At 39.0% G+C, this 23258-nt stretch overlaps 1 protein-coding gene across 6 annotated transcripts in view; it reads right to left on the reverse strand.

Annotated features, from left to right (window-relative positions):
* LOC128605860 (cilia- and flagella-associated protein 46) overlaps nt 1-23258 on the reverse strand; it is a 76605-nt gene that overhangs the window by 51550 nt on the left and 1797 nt on the right. For 5 of the 6 annotated variants that reach the window (XR_008385606.1, XR_008385607.1, XR_008385608.1 and 2 more), the window contains exons 3-19: nt 18816-18947; nt 18547-18611; nt 15352-15516; nt 15127-15250; nt 14806-14894; nt 10612-10758; nt 10434-10533; nt 10221-10319; nt 9195-9385; nt 8768-8996; nt 8441-8561; nt 7502-7628; nt 6257-6372; nt 5811-5890; nt 4027-4139; nt 2459-2671; nt 2153-2372 (exon numbers count right to left, since the gene is read on the reverse strand). Coding sequence is in view for 3 of the 6 variants with exons in the window: in XM_053621667.1 (XP_053477642.1) it covers nt 2153-2372; nt 2459-2671; nt 4027-4139; nt 5811-5890; nt 6257-6372; nt 7502-7628; nt 8441-8561; nt 8768-8996; nt 9195-9385; nt 10221-10319; nt 10434-10533; nt 10612-10758; nt 14806-14894; nt 15127-15250; nt 15352-15516; nt 18547-18611; nt 18816-18947 (2331 nt within the window). In the remaining 3 variants the exon portion in view is untranslated. Of the gene's footprint in view, nt 1-2152; nt 2373-2458; nt 2672-4026; nt 4140-5810; nt 5891-6256; nt 6373-7501; nt 7629-8440; nt 8562-8767; nt 8997-9194; nt 9386-10220; nt 10320-10433; nt 10534-10611; nt 10759-14805; nt 14895-15126; nt 15251-15351; nt 15517-18546; nt 18612-18815; nt 20950-23031; nt 23055-23258 lie in introns of those variants that run through there. The other variant, XM_053621668.1, reaches the window with a different exon arrangement.

A 23258-nucleotide genomic window follows, 5' to 3' on the forward strand; every position in this document is an offset into this window, starting at 1 on the left:
ATTCATCTCTCCATTTCCTTCCCTATAGCAATTTTGTGTGGGGAATTCAACAGTAATTATTTGAGAAAAGGTTAAATGTGAGCACAAGCCAGGTTTGAAATCACTGAGGCAATTAACCAGGATAAGACCTAGTACAGTTCCCTGAAATTTAGTGAGAGGGCTCTTGTTTGAAAAAGAAGGCAATTTGCTATTGGGATAAAGGATGACCTCTTGATAACTATTTATACAATGATGCACTCACACTTGTAGTTGCAGTTGGTTTAAAATACACAATGAAGTGACATCAGGAGGAAAGCCTGAAGTCAGTGTCTGGAAACTGTTAGCTATTCATACCAACAAAATTCTTTATAAAGTAAACGGTTGTCAGTATGAGCTATGTACTTTTACGAAGGGATTATCTAGACTCTAGAGATAAATTCCACCACTAAATCCATTGAATGTTGGATTCATATACAGTGAGGGGAAAAAGTATTTGATCCCCTGCTGATTTTGTATGTTTACCCACTGACAAAGAAATGATCAGTCTATAACTTTAATGGTAGATTTATTTGAACAGTGAGAGACAAAATAACAACAAAAAAATCCAGAAAAACGCACATCAAAAATGTTATGAATTGATTTGCATTTTAATGAGGGAAATAAGTATTTGAACCCTCTGCAAAACATGACTTAGTACTTGGTTTAAAAACCCTTGTTGGCAATCACAGAGGTCAGACGTTTCTTGTAGTTGGCCACCAGGTTTGCACACATCTCAGGAGGGATTTTGTCCCACTCCTCTTTGCAGATCTTCTCCAAATCATTAAGGTTTCGAGGCTGACGTTTGGCAACTCGAACCTTCAGCTCTCTCCACAGATTTTCTATGGGATTAAGGTCTGGAGACTGCCTAGGTCACTCCAGGACCTTAATGTGCTTCTTCTTGAGCCACTCCTTTGTTGCCTTGGCCGTGTGTTTTGGGTCATTGTCATGCTGGAATATCCATCCACGACCCATTTTCAATGCCCTGTCTGAGGGATGGAGGTTTTCACCCAAGATTTTGACGGTACATGGCCCCGTCCATCGTCCCTTTGATGCGGTGAAGTTGTCCTGTCCCCTTAGCAGAAAAAAAACCCCAAAGCATAATGTTTCCACCTCCATGTTTGACGGTGGGGATGGTGTTCCAGGGGTCATAGGCAGCATTCCTCCTCCTCCAAACACGGCGAGTTGAGTTGATGCCAAAGAGCTCCATTTTGGTCTCATCTGACCTCAACGCTTTCACCCAGTTGTCCTCAGAATCATTCAGATGTTCATTGGCAAACTTCAGACGGGCATGTATATGTGTTTTCTTGAGCAGCGGACCTTGCGCGCACTGCAGGATTTCAGTCCTTCACGGCGTAGTGTTACCAATTGTTTTCTTGGTGACTATGGTCCCAGCTGCCTTGAGATCATTGACAAGATCCTCCCGTGTAGTTCTGGGCTGATTCCTCACTGTTCTCATGATCAATGCAACTCCACGAGGTGAGATCTTGCATGGAGCCCCAGGCCGAGGGAGATTGACAGTTCTTTTGTGCTTCTTCCATTTGCGAATAATCGCACCAACTTGTGTAGGTCTACAGTCTTGTCCCTGACATCCTTGGAGAGCTCTTTGGTCTTGGCCATGGTGGAGAGTTTGGAATATGACTGATTGATTGCTTCTGTGGACAGGTGTCTTTTATACAGGTAACAAACTGATATTAGGAGCACTCCCTTTAAGAGTGTGCTCCCAATCTCAGCTCGTTACCTGTATAAAAGACACCTGGGAGCCAGAAATCTTTCTGATTGAGAGGGGGTCAAATACTTTTTTCCCTCATTAAAATGCAAATTTATAAAATTTTTGACATGCGTTTTTCTGGATTTTTTTGTTGTTATTCTGTCTCTCACTGTTCAAATACAACTACCATTAAAATTATAGACTGATCATTTCTTTGTCAGTGGGCAAACGTACAAAATCAGCAGGGGATCAAATACTTTTTTCCCCTCACTGTAAGTCACATCCTTTCTAACAGGGCTTTCAATCTAATTATGAACGTGTGTTATCCTGGTACAGTACATAGGCGTGAAGGCTGTACATTTAAATAATGCCAAATTGCTGGTAAAATCCATGGTTTTTAGTGTGGAAACACTAACAGTGTCTCACCTGCAGAGCATTCTTGATGTCCTGCACAGCAGTTGCCTCCAGTGGAATGGCATTAGTGGAGCCTGACTTCTCCATTCTTCTCTTTACATTTTTCTTAGTCTTGTCAGCCTTAGCCCGAGTCTGCTTCTCCTCCTGACTAGTATGTCCAGATGTCCCACAGCAAGGTTGGATGATACCCTGTGCCACAGCATCACACAACAGGACAAGCAGCACCACTTCCCTATGACAACACAGTCAGTCAACACAATGCAATCAGCTGACTGTATATTTTGTGAAAAAATGATTAAAAACATTAGGAAGCCTCACCCTGCATGGCCTGTCTGTTTGAGTAGCTCCACCAATTGGTTGAATGTGGGTACAAGCTTGTGTTGCCCTTTTGTGGCAAGAATGTGGTTATTATAGTTCCACAGGTACACGGCCGCATTAACCACCAGCCACGGCTCCTGCAGCTCTGCACCGAGTTCTGCTCCTCGCAGGAAATTAGCTGTAGCGTAGACTGACATCTCTTGAATCCAGTCACTGTGGAGACAGAAAGTAAAAAAGAATGAGACAGAAAACAAAGACAGAGAATAGGGAAGGGAAAGAGAAAGGAAGGAATATTGATATTGGTTTTCACAGCTCATGCTTGCCAAGAGAGTTGTGAAAATTTTGTGTGATGTAAGCAGACCATAATAGGAACCTGATCCTGCTAAATATGCAAGTAACATCCTTCTTTGTCATGCTGAGAGGCTATTGTTTGCCAAACCGTGAGCCAGAGGCGTACTGCGACTGCCGTCCTCTTTGGCTTGAAATTGAAAAGGTCATTAAACGCATGCCGTGGTGTTTGAAAGGGTGCACCAACTTCCCTTCTTACATGTTGACTTCAGCGTGAAATAGGCTGAACACTTAACATTATGAGATAGCTATGTGAACAGAGGTGCTTGTGATGTTCAGAACACCTTAATTTTTCTTTTGCAAGAATAAATTTGGATTTCCAGTGACAGGATTCCATGCATGATAGTATATCAACTGTGATCCAATTATAATAGTATTCACACCAATGAACATGTAAACAAGACATTTTCTTGTTCATATATTTTAGCTGCCATTTATATTTTAGCTGCCATGCACCGATTTTGTTCTTTGCAATTACCAGTATTTGACATGCAACATTTTTCATGACGGGTCACAATCTTTCACAACCGGGTCCAAGTCAAACATATTTAGACATTATTTTCAAACGTTAACATATACCATTAACAACAACAGTTAATACATAACTTGTGTATATTATATTTAAGCAATACTGCATGAGCAATACTGCATGAGTGCTGTTATACTAAATATCTGCACAGTTTTCAGTATAACAGCATGATTGCACGTGTGATATTGCTTTTATACAACAGCTCTATTAATAAGAAGTGAATATCAAGTAACTGATATTTCAGGCACAACAGCCAAATATTTTGTTTATTTTTGCTCCGTCAATGGGAACAGTTCCCAAAGAAGCCACCTGCATAGAGCATAGACTGACTGCCAGTAGTGTAGTAATGAGGTCAATGTAATGAACTATTGCTATTATTAATTGGAATTTTTTGTAGAAAACACAGACAATCAGAATGATACAAACAGTGAAATGTGTCAATGCTGTTATACTAAATATCAGCACTCTTGGAACACCCCATGACCAATCAATTTTTGGACCTGAACTAACTGTTGCATAATCAAAATTATATTACATAAAAAAAGCCAATGAAACTTATAATGTGCTGTAAGGGATTTTACTGATGTGACCTTTTCTTAGTGATCCAGTCACTAAAATGTTTGAAGACCATTCTATTAATATTGTTTGAGAAAGATGTTTAACCCTTTCATGTAATTCTATTTGTGTGTACCTGTAAAGAGTCCACTGAGGGTCATTCTCAGGTGTGGGTACTCCTCTCTTAACAGGTGGGACGGGCGAGTCATTGAGTTCTACTCCCTCAGAGCGGAGTTTGTGAATAATTGCCTAAGACACACAAAACAAAGTATTTAAGACAAGTGGCAGAGACCATATATTGTACAAGCAAGGAGCTATGAGATCGTTTATGGTGTTAAGAAAAGTGGGATCAGGTTTGGCAGATATGGTGGGTTCATATATGTATTGAAATCATAGTAAACCATCAGTTAAAAACAGTGTTCTCTTAAAACATTCATATACAAACATAATGCACTGTAGCCCTAAAATACCTTACTAAAGACATTACTAAAGTTCTACCCAAAGTGTGTCTGTAACCTCCACTTTGGTTTTTACATTGGGCTGGTCATGAGAAACTGCAGTGACTTTTTTCTCTCAATTCTTTTAAATGTTTCAATATATGTGGTTGTAAGGCCAAGCCCAGGGGTCCTGGGCAGTGTTAATAATGTCACCCCAAACTTGTGTCAGCTCGTTCTTTAGTTCAGACTTTGACTGATTTATATTTGCAGACATTACAGGATTAACTTGGTCTTAGTTGGTCTAACCCTAACCCTTGTCATTATATAATCTCATTTATATGCTGAAAATATTTTCAGCCCATGTACCAAAATACAAATAATGTTAGAGGATTAGAGGATAGTCTTAGAGGATTGAAAGTAGGCTAGTGTGCTCAGGTGACTGATGTAGCCTGAGCAATCTCTGAACAGAAAGGTGAAGGCAAATGTATGCATTATTACGGGAGTAAAATAATGAGGTCTTTGAAACAAAAAGGCACGTTGAATTGCACTAATTGAAAAAAAAAACATTGCATTAACAGTTCTTGTATTTTAATGGATTGTATTTTCAGGGCTTGCATTTTTCGGGGTTGCTATTCAACATGGTTGTATATTTAAGCTGTGAATATTTCAATTGGAAACATTTCACACAATTTAATTATTAAAAATTAATCAATCAACATCCACCTTCCAAAGTTTATTTCCAAAATATTCAGTTTGCTTCAAAATACCTCGTATAATATCTGACAGGTAAATGTTGGTCCATTTCATTTTGCTTTAAAAATTAATTCCCACAAATTCAGTGGTTCAAATTCTGTCTCAAATTCAAAATCTCCATCTGCTGCCAGTGCACCTCACCAGGAGGTGGTGCAAGCGGTTGTTGATAAAGACTAAAGCAACAGGTAGAGCGAGGCCTTCTTAAGGAATCAAACAAAGACACTGAATATTTTTTTGCGTATATACTGGCCCTGTTAATCATAGCTTGTACTTACCGCTTGGTCCATTTGGACAAATCAAATTGCGTAGGCCTCTCTCTACCTGTCAACACTTTGAAGCACCAAATTTGTGCGAGCGAAATGAAATGGACTGAAATTTGCCTGTTGAATATTATAGATGGTACTTTTAAACAAATGGAATATTTTGGAAATGTACTTTGGAAGTTGAATATTGATTATTGAATTTTTAATAATGAAATTGTTTGAAATGTTTCCAACTGAAATATTCACAGCTTAAATATACAACCATGTTGAATTGCAGCCCCCAATAATAATGCAAACCCTGAAAATGCAATGCATTAAAATGCAAGAACTGTTAATGAAATGTTTTTTTCAATTAGTGCAATTCCACATGATTTTTTGTTTCAAAGACATATGTCATTAATGGTGTAAAACATGAACATCACTGAGTGCATGAAGGTACATTCCCGGGGTCTGAGTGTCTGTCCTACCTCAGCACTGATGAAGTAGACCTCAGCCAGCAGACGCAGCAGCTCTCGCGCTCCATTTTCTTCCTTGTACATCTGTGTACCTGGGGTCACGAGAACACACACACACACACACACACACACACACACACACAGCTCTTCTAATTCTTTTAATTGGCACCAGTTATTCATCATAGCAGGAATTCAAGCTAATTTTCCTTTCCTGTCTGCAGTAACAATCAATGAATCATGCACAATCATGTAATGACTGCCATTACTCAATTAGCCCTAGAGGGTGCAATATAATGGAAGTGTCAAATATTGGTCCACAAGCTTATATATTTTAAAGGCTTTGCATACAGATCAATCTAGAGTGTTAATCTATTCAAATGGACCAGTGACAGAGACTACTGAGGACCCATAATGATTCCAGTAGAAAACAATGAGACTAACGTAAATAGATGTCTTACACTCGATTTTCCATCTCCTGTCATCATAAAGTAGACAGAAGCGGCAAGCTGCCCTGCACACATCCCACAACTCCTGTTTCCGTGCAGCCTTGACTAGGGATGCCCACAGCCTCATCCTGCCACACAGACAAGCAGAAATACAAGACAACACAATGATAAATGAGAAACTGTAGCAACACTGGAGCTAAGCAATATGATGTATTAGTGTGGGTTTTGTTTTTTTCTGGAACTATCCCAGGGATAACAACACCTTGGATGGGCTGCCAGTCCATTACAGGGCATCATACATAAACATACACACACTCAGTTACCCCTAGGGGCAATTTAGGGCAGCCAATCCACCCACCAGTATTTTGTTTTTTGGGGATGTGGTAGGAAATCTGAGAACCCAGATGAAGCCATGGCACAGGGAGAACATGCAAAACACTAGCCAAAAACAAATTGTGTGTTTTTTTAGTACATTGAATATTGCTTGACTAACCTAATGTTTCTGTACACTCTGTAGATTTACTTTTTGACTATCCATGTGGCTTTTTTTTTTAATGAGCCAATATAAGTGAGCATTTTATTCTTCTTCTTCTTCTTATTATTATTATTATTATTACCTTTAGCAAAAGTTAGAGCAGAAAAGTTAAAACAGAAGGTGCATACAGGAAAACAGTTGGCTATTATTAGGGTGTTAATGTTAGGCATGGACTTTAAATTCAGAATTCCCACAGCGCATCCACTCACACTAAACTTGACTTTCATGTGAACTTTGCACAGAAAAATAAAAATCATTCTAGCTCTATTTTTTTTGTTCAGTTTCAGAGACAGTATTTTTGTTTCTGTTACGTTATATATTATTTCAATTTACAAAAAAAGTTTATTATAGATTTAGTTTTAATGTCTGTTAACTATAATAACCTTTTTATAAACATGCATATTTAGTTAGGTAGCTCAGTTGGGTTACAATAAATTCTTTCTAGACCAAGCCATTTTTAATGGCATGTTCTCTCTCTCTCTCTCTGAGTAGAACTGGTTCTAGTGCTGGCCCTATTAATGAGCTCCTCATGGATTCCTATAAATCACACAGTGCTGTCTCACATGCCCTTATCACATAATCCTTGAAACTTTTTGCAACACTTCTGTGAGCGTCCAAGTTAAGAACACAGATCCAACTATAACTCAAATCTCACACTGACATCTGACATCTTGGGAGTAAATTTGTATGGAAACAGATAAACTCAAGCAAGCTCCCTATACCTCTCTCGGTCATCTGTGTCTTTCTCCAGCCTGGCAAGATGGCATTCTACTTTTTGTACACAGGTCTTGTAGTGCTTGGCCTTAGCAGCAAGTTGCTCCACACTGTCCTGTAGTCTGCTACCTGGCACTGAATATCAAACATGAAAAATAAAATAAAAGTAAGAAACTGGTATCAGCGAAATTCTATAGACGCCAAGCTGTATAAAAAGATGCAGAACCAAATAATCTGAAAAACACAGCCACGTAACTAATAAAGGCATACGGGTGTGCTGTTATAGGAAAATAATCAATGACGGGGTTATCAGATGCAGTTACCATGCCCCAGACTGTTTTATTGCTCTTATATCACAGCAATTTGTTAATTAGGTTCTTATGTATTAAAAATTTTAAAAATCATTCATTTCCTCTATTTATAGTGACATTTAATGTCTGAAACATCCACAAAACAAGTTGGTACCTGTTTTCAATTACATTATAAAGCTATACACAGCATGAAAGCTCTCATGAAATGCAGCTTGTTACATAACTGAGAAAGTACAAAATGCAAAGCCCTCTGTCCTGAAGACTTTTCTGTGTTGAAAAATTAAACCTTTCTGTGTTGAAAAATACTACTATTCTTAGTACAAAACTGATTTTGTTTGGCTCAAAATTATGTTTATGTGCTTGCAAACTTCAGCCTACACAAGATTCACAAACACTGTGTATTATCACTGTCAGACACAGGCACAGGATGAGGAAAGATCAATCAGAGGGATATATTTGCCACAGACCGGTAAGATGTAAGGGTGAATGTGGGGGGGGGGGGGGAATGCCAATAGCGATACGAGTGGTGCCCCACATAAGCATTTGTAAAGTGCTTGTTAACTGCCATGTCTACTACCACCCACAGACATTCCAATGCCAAAACATCAAAAGCTAAACATATTAAAATAATAATACCTTTAGCTGTGCTGTCTGCATCCAGGACCATCTGGAAAGTGTCAGGTGCCAAAGCAATACCAGCACTAACCAGTGTGGGGCGCCATTTCTTTGCTGGTTCATCACTCAGTCGCTCTTTTGTCTTCAAATGCAAATAAATAAATAAATAAATAAATAAATAAATAAATAAATACCCCATCCTTACATCACAATGGTGGAAATTCTAACACTGCATTGCTCACTTCTTACAGTTCAGCTTATTTACACTGAAAATCATTACACAGGTTAGCATAGCACAGGACTAATAATATCATAAAGTACAATTGTGTAGCATGCAAGTCATCAGACCTGTTGAATGAGCATGGCTGCCTGGTCCTCTGGGCGTGTGGGAGTGCTGTAAAGTTTGCTGCGCAGTTGAAGGAGGTGAAGGGAGAAGGACAGACGCTGTTGGAACTGACCGCTCTCATCCAGGCCCAGCGCTGTGTGGAGGTGCTGTATTGCATGCTCCAACCTCTCTGCTTCCTCCTCTATCGCAGCCAGCTCAGCATGGATCTGACACCGCATGTCCAGCAACATGCTAGTGACACACACACAAAGAAAAAGTCCATTTAACAAATACTGAATATGTATTTATTATTATTTTTTTCTAGCAATTTGTAACAAGAAATAAAAGAAAAACACTGATAGAACGTGGCATGACCAAGTGTAATAGAATTAAAACAGTGTATTAGGCAACAACTCTCCTGCAGACATAAATAACAAAACATACACAAACCTATTGATGTTTTCTAGGGCTTGTGAGAGTGTGAACAGAGGGCGTTTGAGGTTCTTCCGGAGATTATGCTGGAGCAGAGGTAAGCAGCTGTTCCAGAGAGCGGCACACACACTCTGTGTCACATCAGCATCTCCCTCTTTCACTGCCCTGAGGAGCAATGCTTCCAAACGGCTTACTACAATTAACTGGGCCTGAGAAGAAAACACACAGCCAGGTTGAACAGTGCACAGTACATATAGACCATCAGAGTGTATGAGCAGAGCTAATTAAGTTGATTATTTATAGAGACAATAAGAATATGGATTTTCTCATTGTGTGCATGAACTGCTCTACTCACTTCAGCCCAAAATAAAACATGATCAAATTACACTCCAGTATGCACAGTTGCATGCATTTGAAAGCACCTGCTGAAGCTTGAATTAACTTATTACATTAAATCAAATTTAAGTGACCAAAGCTTATCAGTTCAAACCTCCACATGTCTATGCAACCACACAGGAAGTTTGTTTAGATAAAATATATTCAGTTTCCGCAAGTGTTTTATGCTATGTATGCATGATATTAAAACTCAAAATAAAGATTTTTTTGTATGACTTTGAGTCATTCTTGCAAATTAATCTCAGTCAGCTTGATCACATGATGAAAGGAGTGCATCTGCTGGGGTGTAGGGATGAAAGAAGGATCAAGAAGAGGGAAGAGATGGCGAAGGATAGGAATGGAAAGAGAGACATAGTGAAGAATTTCGGGTGTTATCAGTGTACTGGAACAGCCTGGAGCAGAGTGCACCAATGAAACGCTTATGATTCAGTTATAATTATATTTATCAATTGCTATCTAATGTCAGCCACGTATATTAGCCAAAAATGAAAATCTTTTTTTTGTCTTTCAATGCATGACCTTTTGCAAATATGAACGCATTTTACATTGGAACATCACAGATTTTAAATCACAAAGCCACCATGGATTAACACCACATGAAAGGAATGCATTAACTAAGTTACACTAAATAAATACAAATACTAGTACCTCCACACTTCTTTTAGTATAGTCCTCAATGTTGCCATTCTGTTTACTAAGGGCCAGTTCACACTCAACACACTCCACCATGATACGCTCCCCAACATCCTGCATTGAAAAGAAAACACATGCAGAGTATTGTTCTCTACTTCACTATAACTGCAGGTAATGATTAACTGTTCCGAGAAATTACAAAAAGTTAGGGGCATTCAGTCCACTCACAGTGTCATCAATGGTCTTTAGCTCCTTTACACATTCCTCAGCTATGAACTGCTCTTTCAATTGTAGAGAGAGGAAGGCCAACTCCAAAAGGAGCTCAATCCTTTAATATAAAAAGGTACTGATCACTGTATGAGTTTAATATGTCTACATTAGTCATGTCATAGGATAACATATTTACCTGTCAGACAATGGGATGTGAGGACTGCCATCAGTGTCAGGACTAAAACTGTTAGAGGCAGGTAATTGGGTCGGGGATGAACGAGTCAGCAGGACAAAAATCTCCCTCAGTTCATCAGACTCGTTTCTGCCTTCATTCACATCCATGCTGGAAACAGCAGAGATATACACTAACACTCCAGTACATTATATACTTCCACTCACTCCGAGTGTGAAATGATGCAGTAACTGCAGAGCACTCAAATAAAAATATAGCCATAAGCTGCAATCTGTGGGGTACAAGCACCATGTGCATATCACACCACAGATAGCTAGTTCTCGCCAAGTTGCGTACAACACTAAGGCAACCATAGATGAACATACTGTTAAAATTTGGTGATAATAGCTTAATGCTAAAACCCGGGCTGTTTCTAGGCACAGGCGAACTAGGTGGTCGCTTAAGGTGCCACCAGCTTGGGGGCGCCAGTGAGTGCCCCAACGACCCCGAACAACTCATGCACCCACAAGAAAGAGAGTACATTATTATTATTATTATTATTATTATTATTATTATTATTATTACAAATTAGTAAAGTTATTTAGTTTTTTTCTACTTTTAATCAGGTAACACTTTATGATTGCATGCAATTATTTATCTGGGATCCCTGGTGATAGTGGGCACGCTGTTAGGAAGAGAGATAGAGATGTATAGGGTGACGAGCATCTGTGCTTGACTGGTTTTTCATCATGGAAAGGTCAAATCCATCAGGGGTTCATTATCGCAAAAAGAAAAAAGAGGATGAGGAAAAAAAAAAAGAAATATAAAAAAGGTATGCGACTAGTAGTCTATGGACGGTAAAGACCTGCTTTGCCACCTATTAGCGCTTCATCATGACGAGCACAACATGCTCACAAATGACACGCTGTCCTAGCAAGAATTCCCCATGTGTTAAAACACATTTAAGCAGCTGAATATTGGCATAATAAAGACGGATTTTTTAAAAATGCTTTCAGAAAGACGGTGATCAGAAATTAATGTTTAGTGTAGAGCTGCAATTATTTTCATAATCGATTAGCTGGCCAATAATTTTTTCGATTAATCGATTAATCAAATGGGGCGGGGCAAACTTTCAATGCCTTTTTTTTTGTTTATTTAAAATAAAATCCACAAACTAAGTGTTACAAATATAAACATCAGACTAAAACTTTACACAACTGTTTGTCCAAAACAGAAAAGAACCCAATACACACACACACCAGAATATATATTATTAATTTAGGACTGTAGTTTAATTTGGTGCTTTTTGTGCATCCATAAAAATAATACAACTCACTTTCACTGCACCTTGTGGTATCTGTTACTTGCTGCCTTTAGACATATTATTTCACTTGTGATCATAATGTTTTAATTAGACATTTCAGATCTTACTCGAGCTACACTCTGTATCACTGCGTCTACACAGCGCGTGATCAGCAACGTGGCCTCGTTACTAACGAGTCACTTCTGTTATAATAAACGACAGAATTTACACTGCAAGCGCGCAAATACAGCATATAATGGCAATAAGCTTAAATTAAACTAAACCTTTTAAGCAGCTTGCACCAGTTTTCCCACCCCTTACACACAGTGGAGCATTTTGGATATAAACATAAGTTTGTGTCCCCCGTGCCGCACGCAGACCAACTAATCGATAATGAGATTCGTTGACAACGATTTTCATAATCGATTATTATCGATTAGTTGTTGCAGCTCTAGTTTAGTGCATATTTCAGATATTGTTGTTACTATGACAACCAGTGTAGACCTGCCAAACAACTGCAGTCTGAACGGAAAAAAAGTCAAAGTTATTGTACATGAATAATTCCAATAGGCAGTGCATGTTTTCATTCTGTGCATAATGCTAGTAATTTTATTTCTAAAATAAAAAAGTACTTCCCCACATTGTGTGGTGTTAGAACGTGTGGATGATTGTGGTTAAATGAGGGGTGGGTGTATGGAGGGTTCACCAACAGGAATCTCGCCTAGGGCACCAAAATGGCCAGAAACTGCCCTGGCTAAAACTATGAAGTGTGTGCAGCAATGTGATTTGCTGATGGCCCCAATGTTTTTGAAGTCACAACAATGCTGTACAACAAACATAGTTACTAGAATCTAACCCTGCCCCCATAGAAATCTGTAAGATGAACTGTGTTTTTGTATATGACCACTGTATTGAAGAAGAGCATTGTGACTCAAACACTAATGCATGTACTCTTTACATCCAAATACTTTACATTCAAAACATTTGGGTCAGGATGTGTGCTCCATGTGGACAAAATGATCATGTAAGAGATCACAGTTGACATTACAGATTGTAATTGATTTTAAATAACTAAGATTGGGCATGAAATTGACATTTTGAGGCAGATACAGAACGTGGTAAAGGTCAGCATTTTCGTCAGACTTTTAGCTAGGATGTAAAAATGTGTGGGGGTTTTTTAAAGCGGAGCTAAAATGTGGAAACTTAGATCATGATTTTTTGAATGCAGTTATTCCCATGTTGCCATGGCATTTCTTATTGGTAAGGTTAGAACATGAGTAAAGGCCTCATATTTTTGTTTTACTAATGTGTGCATTTTGTCATATTTTCTTCAACCAGAGCACTAATGCCTCAACTTCAGGCAAATGTGAATTAATGAACTAAAAGGACTTTACTGTGGTCTCTATAACAAGCACTGCACACCTAGTGAGAGCATACAGACTGTTCTCAAGCACGTCTTCACGCGCTAACTGCGTGATTGACCCAGAGCGCATGCGCAAACAGCATACAAGCGCAGCTTATTAATTAAATATAAACTACAATAACACAAGCCATAAAGACACTACATTCATTTATATTCTTTGTCAACACTAAAATATAAATACAACTGTGGCAGAATTCTACTAAAACCAGAAGCATAACCGCAAATATAACTCTAACATTACCATATTGTGCATTCAGCTTAATTAAAGCCAAACAACAGTGAAAATAGCATAGTCGTACTTACTTAATATGCATGCACAATATACCTACTTGAAGGTAAGTAAACTAACCAACCGCTAAATAAAAGTAACGAACTAAATAAACTTAACACTCACCGGTCCTTGAAACCAGTGCGAGTTTAATACTCCTCTCACAGTTGAGCTGAGTTCGGTGCTCGTGAATGGCGCGTTCTGATTGGTCGAGCCAGTCAAGCTCACTTAAAGGGACCACACTCCCATTAAAACACAATTATCTCAGCTGAAAACAAACATGCACTCACTTGGAAACACCATACTAATACTGGGCAGAACCTCCCTTTACTTCATGCTGGAAGTATCCCATTAGAAGATGGGAAAATTGTGGCCATGAAGGGATGCATACCATCAGGAACAATACTCAAATAGTCTGTGGCATTCAAGCAATGATTGATTGGTATTAACAGGCCTAAAGTGTGCCAAGAAAACATTCCCCACACCATTACACCACCTCCACCAGCCTGGACTGTTGAGACCAGGCAGGGAGGGTCCATGAATTCATGTAGTTGGTGCTAAATTCTGACCCTATCATTTGTGTGCCTCAGTAGAAATCGGGACTCATCAGACCAGGCTACATTTTTCCAGTTTTCAGCTGTCCAGTTTTGGTGAGACTGTGCCCACTGCAGTCTCAGCTTTCTGTACATGGCTGACAGGAGTGGAACCTGAAGTGGTCTTCTGCTGTTGTAGCCCATCCACCTCAAGGTTCTACATGTTGTGCATTTTGAGGTGCCTTTCTGCTCACCACAATTACACAAGAACAGAGTGGTATTCTGAGTTACTGTAGCCTTTCTTGTCAGCTCGAACCAGACTAACGACCTCTCTCATCAACAAGGCATTTTTATCCACAAAACTGCTGCTCACTGGATGTTTTCTCTTCATTGCACAATTCTGAGTAAACTAAAGAGACTGTTTTGTATGAAAATCCCAGCACATCAACAGTTATAGAAATACTCAGACCAGCCTGTCTAGCACCAACAATCATGCCACAGTCAAAATCACTGAGATCACATCTTTCCCTATTCTGATGGTTGATCAGAATCCATTCAGATGCATAATACAGAAATAATATCTACTTTAATACCACAGGAACATAATACACAACACTTGTTTTCATATAAAAAAAAAAAAGAAGAAGAAGAAGAAAAAAATCAATGAATGCAGTGGAATCAATCAACTCACTTTTTAAGCTTCTGCAGTTTATAGATGGCAAGTAATTTTGGACTTGCTTTTGTTAAAATGTTGGTGACATCTATAAGATCATGCTGCACCTGTGAATCATGTCAAACAGAATACCAGCATAAAACACTGAAAAGCAGTGATTATAAAATTTGCAACACACCTGGGGAACTGACAGATTGAAAAATAAGGGAACAAAAAAGGAAATATACAGGTCTCATTTGGGAGCATATTGCCGAGACCAAGACAGCCAGGGGGGCTCAGCTGTGTGGCCAGAATGTAATAAACAGTGCAATTGACCAGAGGGGAGTGCAAATGATTTACCTGTATGGAGAAAATTCGGGGATACAGCTCAGGTGTGTGCTGCTCTATAAAATCAGAGGTGACCTTGGAAAAATCAGCAGCATCGTTCTCTTTTCCAGCATCCACCAGGCACTCCACAAGGAGTCTGAACATAAAAGCAAGAGTAATTTCAAAGGGAGCCTCAACACATGCCACTAAGATTGCTCAGCAAAAAACTAAGTAAAAAACATCTGAAGTTTATATTACATCATCAGTTCAGCTCGCCAGGCATAGTCAGGATCGACTACCTCCTCCAGAGCATTGAGCACCTGGGTGAGAGAGGAGACCAGGTACCGCTTCCAGCCAGGCCGCAGAAAAACTCTCACTGTCTGAAGGTATAGAACCGAAGCATTGAAGACTAGAAAATGGTATCTGCATGAATGAGAGGGAGGGGGAAAGGGAGGGAATGAAAGAGAGAGAGAGAGAGAGAGAGAGAGAGAGAGAGAGAGAGAATTAGATGTGCAACAATAAAAACATTAACGACAGTGTTTTACACAGTAATCATAGACTCTGATAGTATTCTTATTATTTTTTAGAACCTGATAGTATTCTTATTAATCTTAGATGCTTATAATAATCTTACACTGATAATATTCTTACACCTTAATATAGTTGCAATCAAAATTATTCAATCCCCATTGCAAAACAGGTTTATGGTCAAAATTTACAGACTTTCAGTTGTTTTCAATGAACAAATCAAACAAAAGCAATTGAAATATTTCAACACATCGAATGCTTCAAGTGGTTTCCCCAAATTCAACTGAAAATGCAACTTATAATGATTTCTCCAGCCTCAAAACTATTCAACCTCCGGAATAGAATCCCTCACAACAGCACAAATATGCAAAACAGGTGTTGTCTCAAGCACACCTGATGCAACTAAGGGCTTCATTAGTTGCACCAGATATGCTTGAGCTGGAACACATGAAATACCAGAACTGGCTAGGGGCAGAAACTGTATGAAATACCTGGACGGGGCAGAAAAAGGAAGCTATCAACGGCTGCAACCAGATTTGTAAGAAGGCAGGTTGTGAAAAAACTCTTGAATGACTGCAAAAGATCTGCAGCAAGACTTGGTGGCAACAGGCACTGAGGTTTCAGTGAGCACATTAAGGTGTGTACTAAAAGCAGGAGGTATCAATGCCAGAACTCCAAGACGTACACCACTACTGACCCAAAAGCACAAGAAAAGTCGGCTCAAAATCATATAAATTAGCCACAGAAGTTTTGGGATTCTGTTCTGTGGCACGATGAAACAAAACTGGAACTTTTCGGCACGGTAGATTAGCGGTATGTCTGGAGGAAGAAGATTGAAGAAAGAACACTCTGTCCACATTCAAACATGGTGGTGGCTCGGTGATGCTCTGGGGCTGCTTTGCATCCTCTGGCACTGGAAACCTGCAGTGTGTGGAAGGCAAAATGGATTCACTGAAGTATCAGGAAATCCTAGGAGAAAACTTCATGCTGTCTGTAAGAAAGCTGAAGCTTGGGTGTCATTGGACCTTCCAACAGGACAATGATCCCAACCATACCTCAAATTCCACCAAGGCTTGGTTGCAGAAGAAGTCCTGGAAGATTCTACAGGGCCATCACAGTCACCTGACTTGAACCCCATAGAAAATATCTGGTGGGATTTGAAGAAGGCGATTGGAACACACAAACCCAAGAATATTACTGAACCAGTAATAGGAGGCCATTGCTCATGAGGAATGGGCTAAGATTCCCCAGGAACTCTGCTAGAAGCTATGCATCTCGTTTGCAGCAGGTCATAACAGCAAAAGGACCCTCTACTAAGTACTAAAGATGCCTGCCATGAAGGGGTTGAATAATTTTGAAACTGTAAAAGTCAATATAAGTTGTATTTTCAGTTGAATGTGGGGAAACCACTTGAAGTATTTGATGTGTTGAACTATTTCAATTGCTTTTGTTTGATTTGTTCATTTCAAACAGCTAAAATTCTGTACATTTTGACAATAAAACTGATTTGCAATGGGGGTTCAATAATTTTGAATGCAACTGTACATAGTATTCTTAGACCTTGGTGGTATTCTTAGACCTTGATAGTACTCTTAGACTTTGAAGGTATTCCTAGTATTCCTATACCCAGAAAGTATTCTTGCTGTTCTTATACCATGATAATATTCTTAGTATTCCTACACCTTAATAGTATTATTACACCCTGACCTATTTGTACTAGTATGAGGATATGTTATAAATGGAGATTACAAAGCACTTCTGTAAGTGGCTCTGTATTAGGGCATCTGCTGAATGCTGTAATTGTAAATGTAATGTAAATTTTTAAACATGCAAGGAAAAAGGGGAATATGCTATGGTGAGCATTAGAGAGAAATGGAACAGAGAAATAAGAGATGGCAAACAAGGGATGGGAGCAAAATATTCAGGGCGTGTTGTCCCAAAAGATGGCTGAGTGAGGATCACTTTTTGGAACACTTTCTAACAGTTAAGATTATCTTAACACAGCAATGCTTTGGGGAAACTGAGCCTAGTTCAATTATTCAGTGCTGTTATGAGTGCTACTGTCTGATGTCTGGTGTGCTGTCAGTACATCTCAATTTCCACAAGGCTCTGACGATGGATCAAAGATGTTGTGAAAGGCAAATGAACTTCAGGCAGTAGCAGCCTTGCAATGATGCGCAAAGGCTCAGGCAACATAATGACCAATTTCCATTGAAATCAAAGCAATTACTATGGGTGCAAAGGAGAATCAATCTAAAAGGGCAGTTGAAGAGTCGATTAGGGAGCTAATTTAACCGCTAGGGAGCTAATGTATCTGCATCTCAATTTTATTTAAAAAAAAAAAAAAAAAAAAAAAAAAACCTCAAGAAAAGAATCTGTGACTCATTTTATTCTCCCTTATAACACAGAGACTTGGGGCTGCCTATTTGTATTATTACAATATATGTGGTTGTGGTTAAGAAACAGGTACATAGATATTGCAGACCATCAAAGTGATGTGCTAGAAAAATGGTTGTGGCATTAGAACAGATCGTATCAAACCTATTTTTGCTTAAACTGAACCTCATCCATCACAACCCACTGAAGGCTCACTCCAGATTATAACTATATCTATAATGTACTGGGATTATGTGTAGAGATATTACTCTGGTTGATTATTAGTCTTTTTAGCTTTTTTTAAGATCTAAATGTAATTTGTCTTGGCTTCTACAGGGTTTGAATCAGGCTGTATTTTTTTTTTTTTTTTTTACCTTTCTAAGATTAAGTTCCAAAATATACCTAACCTTGTTCCCTTTGAGCTCAGGCAGGATAGCAGTTTTATTGTGATACATTATTGGAGAAATGGCAGAACATTATTTTCTCCCACACTTAAACAGCATATATTAGATTCCTATAGTAAGGAGTCCTGCTAACTACACAGCTTACCTTGGCTTGTCTTTGGATATCTCTATAGCCTTCAGGTAGTATGTTATAGCTCTATCCATGTCCTCCTGGAAATAGAACACAGAGAAACAAGAAAATGTTCACAAATGAAACACACAGGAATAACAGCAAAAATGTTACAGTCTATGGTGCTTAAGCACGCACTAAGAAGAACTATACCCTCATGATCTATGACGCACATGCTCCTTATATAATACTACCCAGAAGTGACTATAAGGCCTCTAATGAATCCAGGAAGCATGGATACTTACCACCGAGGCAATAGTGCGTGGTGAGTTCAACTGAGCCTGGCAGAAGTATGCGCGGCAAAGAAACTGATTGGGCGCAGGTTTGCTCTCTAAGTACATCATTAGGCAGTCCTCTGTGATCTCCTTACATCCCAGCTGAAACGGCAACACACACAAACACAACCAAATACACTGAATATACCAAATGATGAATATTTCAGCCCATTGCTGCATTAACCACACCACCTTATCAACATCTCCCTTGAGCATGTCATTTATAATAATGGGAGAGAAATATACAGTATGTACATGCTTGAAGAGCAATCAGCTTTTATTACTTTCATAGCAATAGAGTGCTGCAGGGATAAAGTAAAGGATAAAGCCACCCTGGAAGTTAGCATCACCCTGGTTCCCTTGACAAAAATCCAATAGGATTTTTCCATTGGCTTGTGGATTATTGCAGAAAATAAGCTCTGTGACCAACAATCGTTTATGATTCTTACACATTTTGTTCATCAAGATAATCTTCATAAACAAACACAACTTTTCTGAATTTTGAAGCCTAAATACAATCAGGAGAAGAAAAAGCTAAAGTTAGGCAATAAACTAAATACACCACGGTCGCATGACTTCAATGTCACCACCGCTAAGCATCTGACAACTCTTTCAATCTTTATTTTAAAAAAACACTACAACTGGAAAATACTATAAATTGATAAACTATAAGTTGGAAAGTTTTAGTTGGAATAGTTTGCAAGAGCACGAGTATAAACACAACGAGGATGTAGTAGATGAGTTTTCCTGTTTGGCGTGATGACGTTTAATGACACAGACAAACTCTGTAGTCCCACTTAGCCACTTGTTAGCAACCGCCTTTTTCAAGCCACGTAAAAGCTTTAAATAATCACGAGTGGGGTATTACTGATGTATGTTATGATGTAGAATAAAAAGTGAAAAAATCTTGAGTTTGTGTTAACCACAGACTTTATTACAGGCATTTAACCAAAAACCCACCGCTAAAGACTTAGCTAAAAACATCTGTCGAGCTACACATGATACTCCTTAGATGCCAGTGATCCTGACCCTTTCTGCTCTCCGGACCTGCCTGATCCATCCTGATGCCCTACTTCTGAATGGAGCCCTCTGCCACTGAGGATGACCCCAAGCAGTGCAGCCTGCAGATTGCTGAGGATGGTGCCACTTGAAGTACCATGGAACTGGTTTTGGACCTCAATTTCACATGGACATTTTCGCTGTGGTTGGTGGGACTATGGTTGCTGCTATGGTCTAAGGACTGCAATTCCACATATAATCTTGCACTCAAGTCTCCTTTAGTGAACAGTGGACTAGTTCAACAAAACATACTTCATATAAAAACTATAATGAACTTTCCTTTACTTTCACACTATCCGTTGTTACCCAGATGATGTTGGGTTCCCTTCTAAGTCTGGTTACTCTCAAGGTCTTCCTCATATCATTTTAGGGAGTTTTTCTTTGCCACCGTCACCACCGGTTTGCTCAATAGGGATAAATTCACACATTAAAAATCTGTATCCCGTGTTTATATGTTTCTGTAAAGCTGCTTTGAGACAACGTCCATTGTAAAATAAAAAATTGAATTGAATTAAAAACCCTTGTCCATGCCTTCATATGGAACCAGAAGTGCTAAAATGCTAACTCATATCCAGGTTTTAGGACTCATTCCCGCACCACTCTCTTATTTGTGTTTTGTTTTGATATATAACATTATATTCCCTTAATATGAATAATCAGTAGGTTCCTAACAAGCTTTGTCGCATTGTAGGATAATTGGTATAGTAAAATCACAACACATCAGAGTGACATGGAAACTTAAAAAAGGGTTGTGGCCAATCATCTTTGCCTGTGTTATCATTCCAAAGCACATCATGATCCTGTTGTCATTTTCTGCCTGGTAGGGAGTACTGCATTATTGCAGTAGAGAGCTGTTCAACCCCTCTGCGCTGCAGATTAAGATGTTTCTTTCATTTTGCAGATAAAGAGCTCCGGTGTCTTAATGAACCAGTCTTTGGTGCTTGAGATTGATTTCAAACAAATCTCTTTCAAACTGAGAGCTGCACCACACATATTCAGAGGAAGCATGTTCGTATCACACAGCAGTTACAAACGAGATGATTTTCTGTGTATGAAGAAGTGTGAAAAATTTCAAAGCTCATAATGAGAAAAAAAATTTACGCATTACATAAAGGCTTCATAAACCACATACCGGAGCATTACTTTCTGTTATGAACATCCTGACTGACTAAACCAAATATGTGTAATGACACTATTGGATAACACTACATGCACTTATTTGATTTTGCTGGCTCAATTTGACCTGCAAAGTGGATGACATTTGATATGTTCAACATACTTGAAGAACAGTTTGATGCTTTTATTTATTTAATATCTGGACTAGCTAGGTATGGAGGTTTGAGTAAGTCAGACTGTTAATTCCTGTATCTTTCCCATTGATTGTTTTCAATACTTTTTATTGCAGGTTAAAGTCAGCCAATCAGTAAGTTGCTAAAGCCAGGTAACTCAGTTTGATACTCCACTTAACAGATATTTTACTAGAGCCATGGTTTGTGGAGAATTGTTTGTCATAGGGCATCCCGGCATATGCACTCATACCATATAGTCATGTAGGTAACAATTAGTGACTGTAGTCCATCTGTTAATATGCACAATTTGTTAAATTCCATCTATTCTATGCATCTGTAGAAAGAAACGATGACTAGAGAACTGCTTACCATTATTAGTTCAGTAGTGGACCATTCCCAACACAGCAGTGCCACAATTTACACATACCATCCAGCTTATCTTTCTCCATGCATAATTTGTCAAAATTAATCATTATGTAATCTTTTGTTAGGCTCAGTTTCTGACCCCATGGCAGCTGTTGGATGGATATATTTTGGTTGCTTGACTGTTTCTCACTCCCAACAATGACAATGAGGTATTTATAAAAAATCGCAGCAACACTGCTTCACCTACTGCACTTATGTTTGCGTGACACATACTACCATGGCACTACCATGCTAGTGTCACTACTATGATGAGCATGGTCCATGTAATATCTCAGCAGTGGTAGACCTATTGTGGACCTTTTGCACTAACTCACAGGATCCCAACTGTGGTCCTGGAGTACCCTGTGTCCTGCACACTTCACTGATTTTTCCCTGCACTAACACACCCATTTCAACTTAGGAAGGGCCGTTACTTAGCTGTTGAGTTGAGTCAGCTGTGTTGGGAGCAGAGAAAACACTGGGATACTCCTTGGTCTGATTTCTTAAAAATGGGGGACTGATAAACTGTGCATAGCAATCAGTAATAATTACCTAATAGTGCATCTACACTATATGGTCAAATATTTGTGGACACCTGACCATCACACGCTTAAGTGGTTATTCTCCAAACTGTTGTCACAAAGTTGGAAGCAGACAATTGTCTAGAATGTGTTTGTATGCTGTAGCATTAATGTGCACCTATTATGGTTTTTCAAATATTACCTTTCATGTAGTGTGTTATAGAGCTGTTTTTGAATGTAAAGTCTGCACAGTTTAAAAAATCAAAGCGCGCGACAAACGGTGTTATTGACTCCAAAAGAAGGAACCGATTCTGAACAGCTGAAACGAGTCGTTAGTAATTCCAGACTTACTGCACAAACCTACTTAGGTTTGTAACAAAGAGCCCCACCACTGGTCTTCATTGGCTGCGCACAAAGAGATGGAGCTGGTATGGTAGTGGGAGTTTCCTTTTTGAAACACGCTGGCAGTGGTAGACCAATCACAAGAGACTGGGACATCTGACCATTCAGAGCAGAGTATGCTCTCTGAAAGGCGGAGTTTAGAATTAATCCTTCAGAACGGATAATTTAACAAGGCATTTTTGACACTGGGGAAAAAGGCAATGCTGCAATTTAAATTATGAGCACATTGAAGTGTTTTTTGGCCTTGGATGCATGTAAATCTACTGTATCAGACCTCTAAAACAAAATTAGGCACCTTTCAAAACCATAATAAGTGTGCTGTAAGATTTCCCTTCACTGGAACAAACAAGCTCAAACATGTTCCAGCATGACAATGCCCTTGTGCACAAAGCGAGCTCCATGAAGACATGGTTTATGTAAAATTGTCGTGGAAGAACTCGAGTGTCCTGTATAGACCCCTGACCTCAACCCAGATGAATATTTTTCGGATGAACTGGAATGCCTCCTCACCCAGCATCAATGCCTGGCCTCACTAATGTTCTTGTGACTGAAAGACTGAACAAAAAGCCTTCCTAGAAGAGTGGAGGTTATTATAACAGCAAAAGAGGACTATATATGTAATGGGATGTTCAAAAATATCCTACATAAGGGTTCACAAACGTTTGTCCATATAATTTATTACTGAGGGATAAAATGTCCAATGAGTGCAGCTACAAGGTAGTACCGAATAGGGATGT

This window comes from Ictalurus furcatus, chromosome 3, assembly GCF_023375685.1.
Source record: "Ictalurus furcatus strain D&B chromosome 3, Billie_1.0, whole genome shotgun sequence".
NCBI classification, from domain to species: Eukaryota; Metazoa; Chordata; class Actinopteri; order Siluriformes; family Ictaluridae; genus Ictalurus; species Ictalurus furcatus.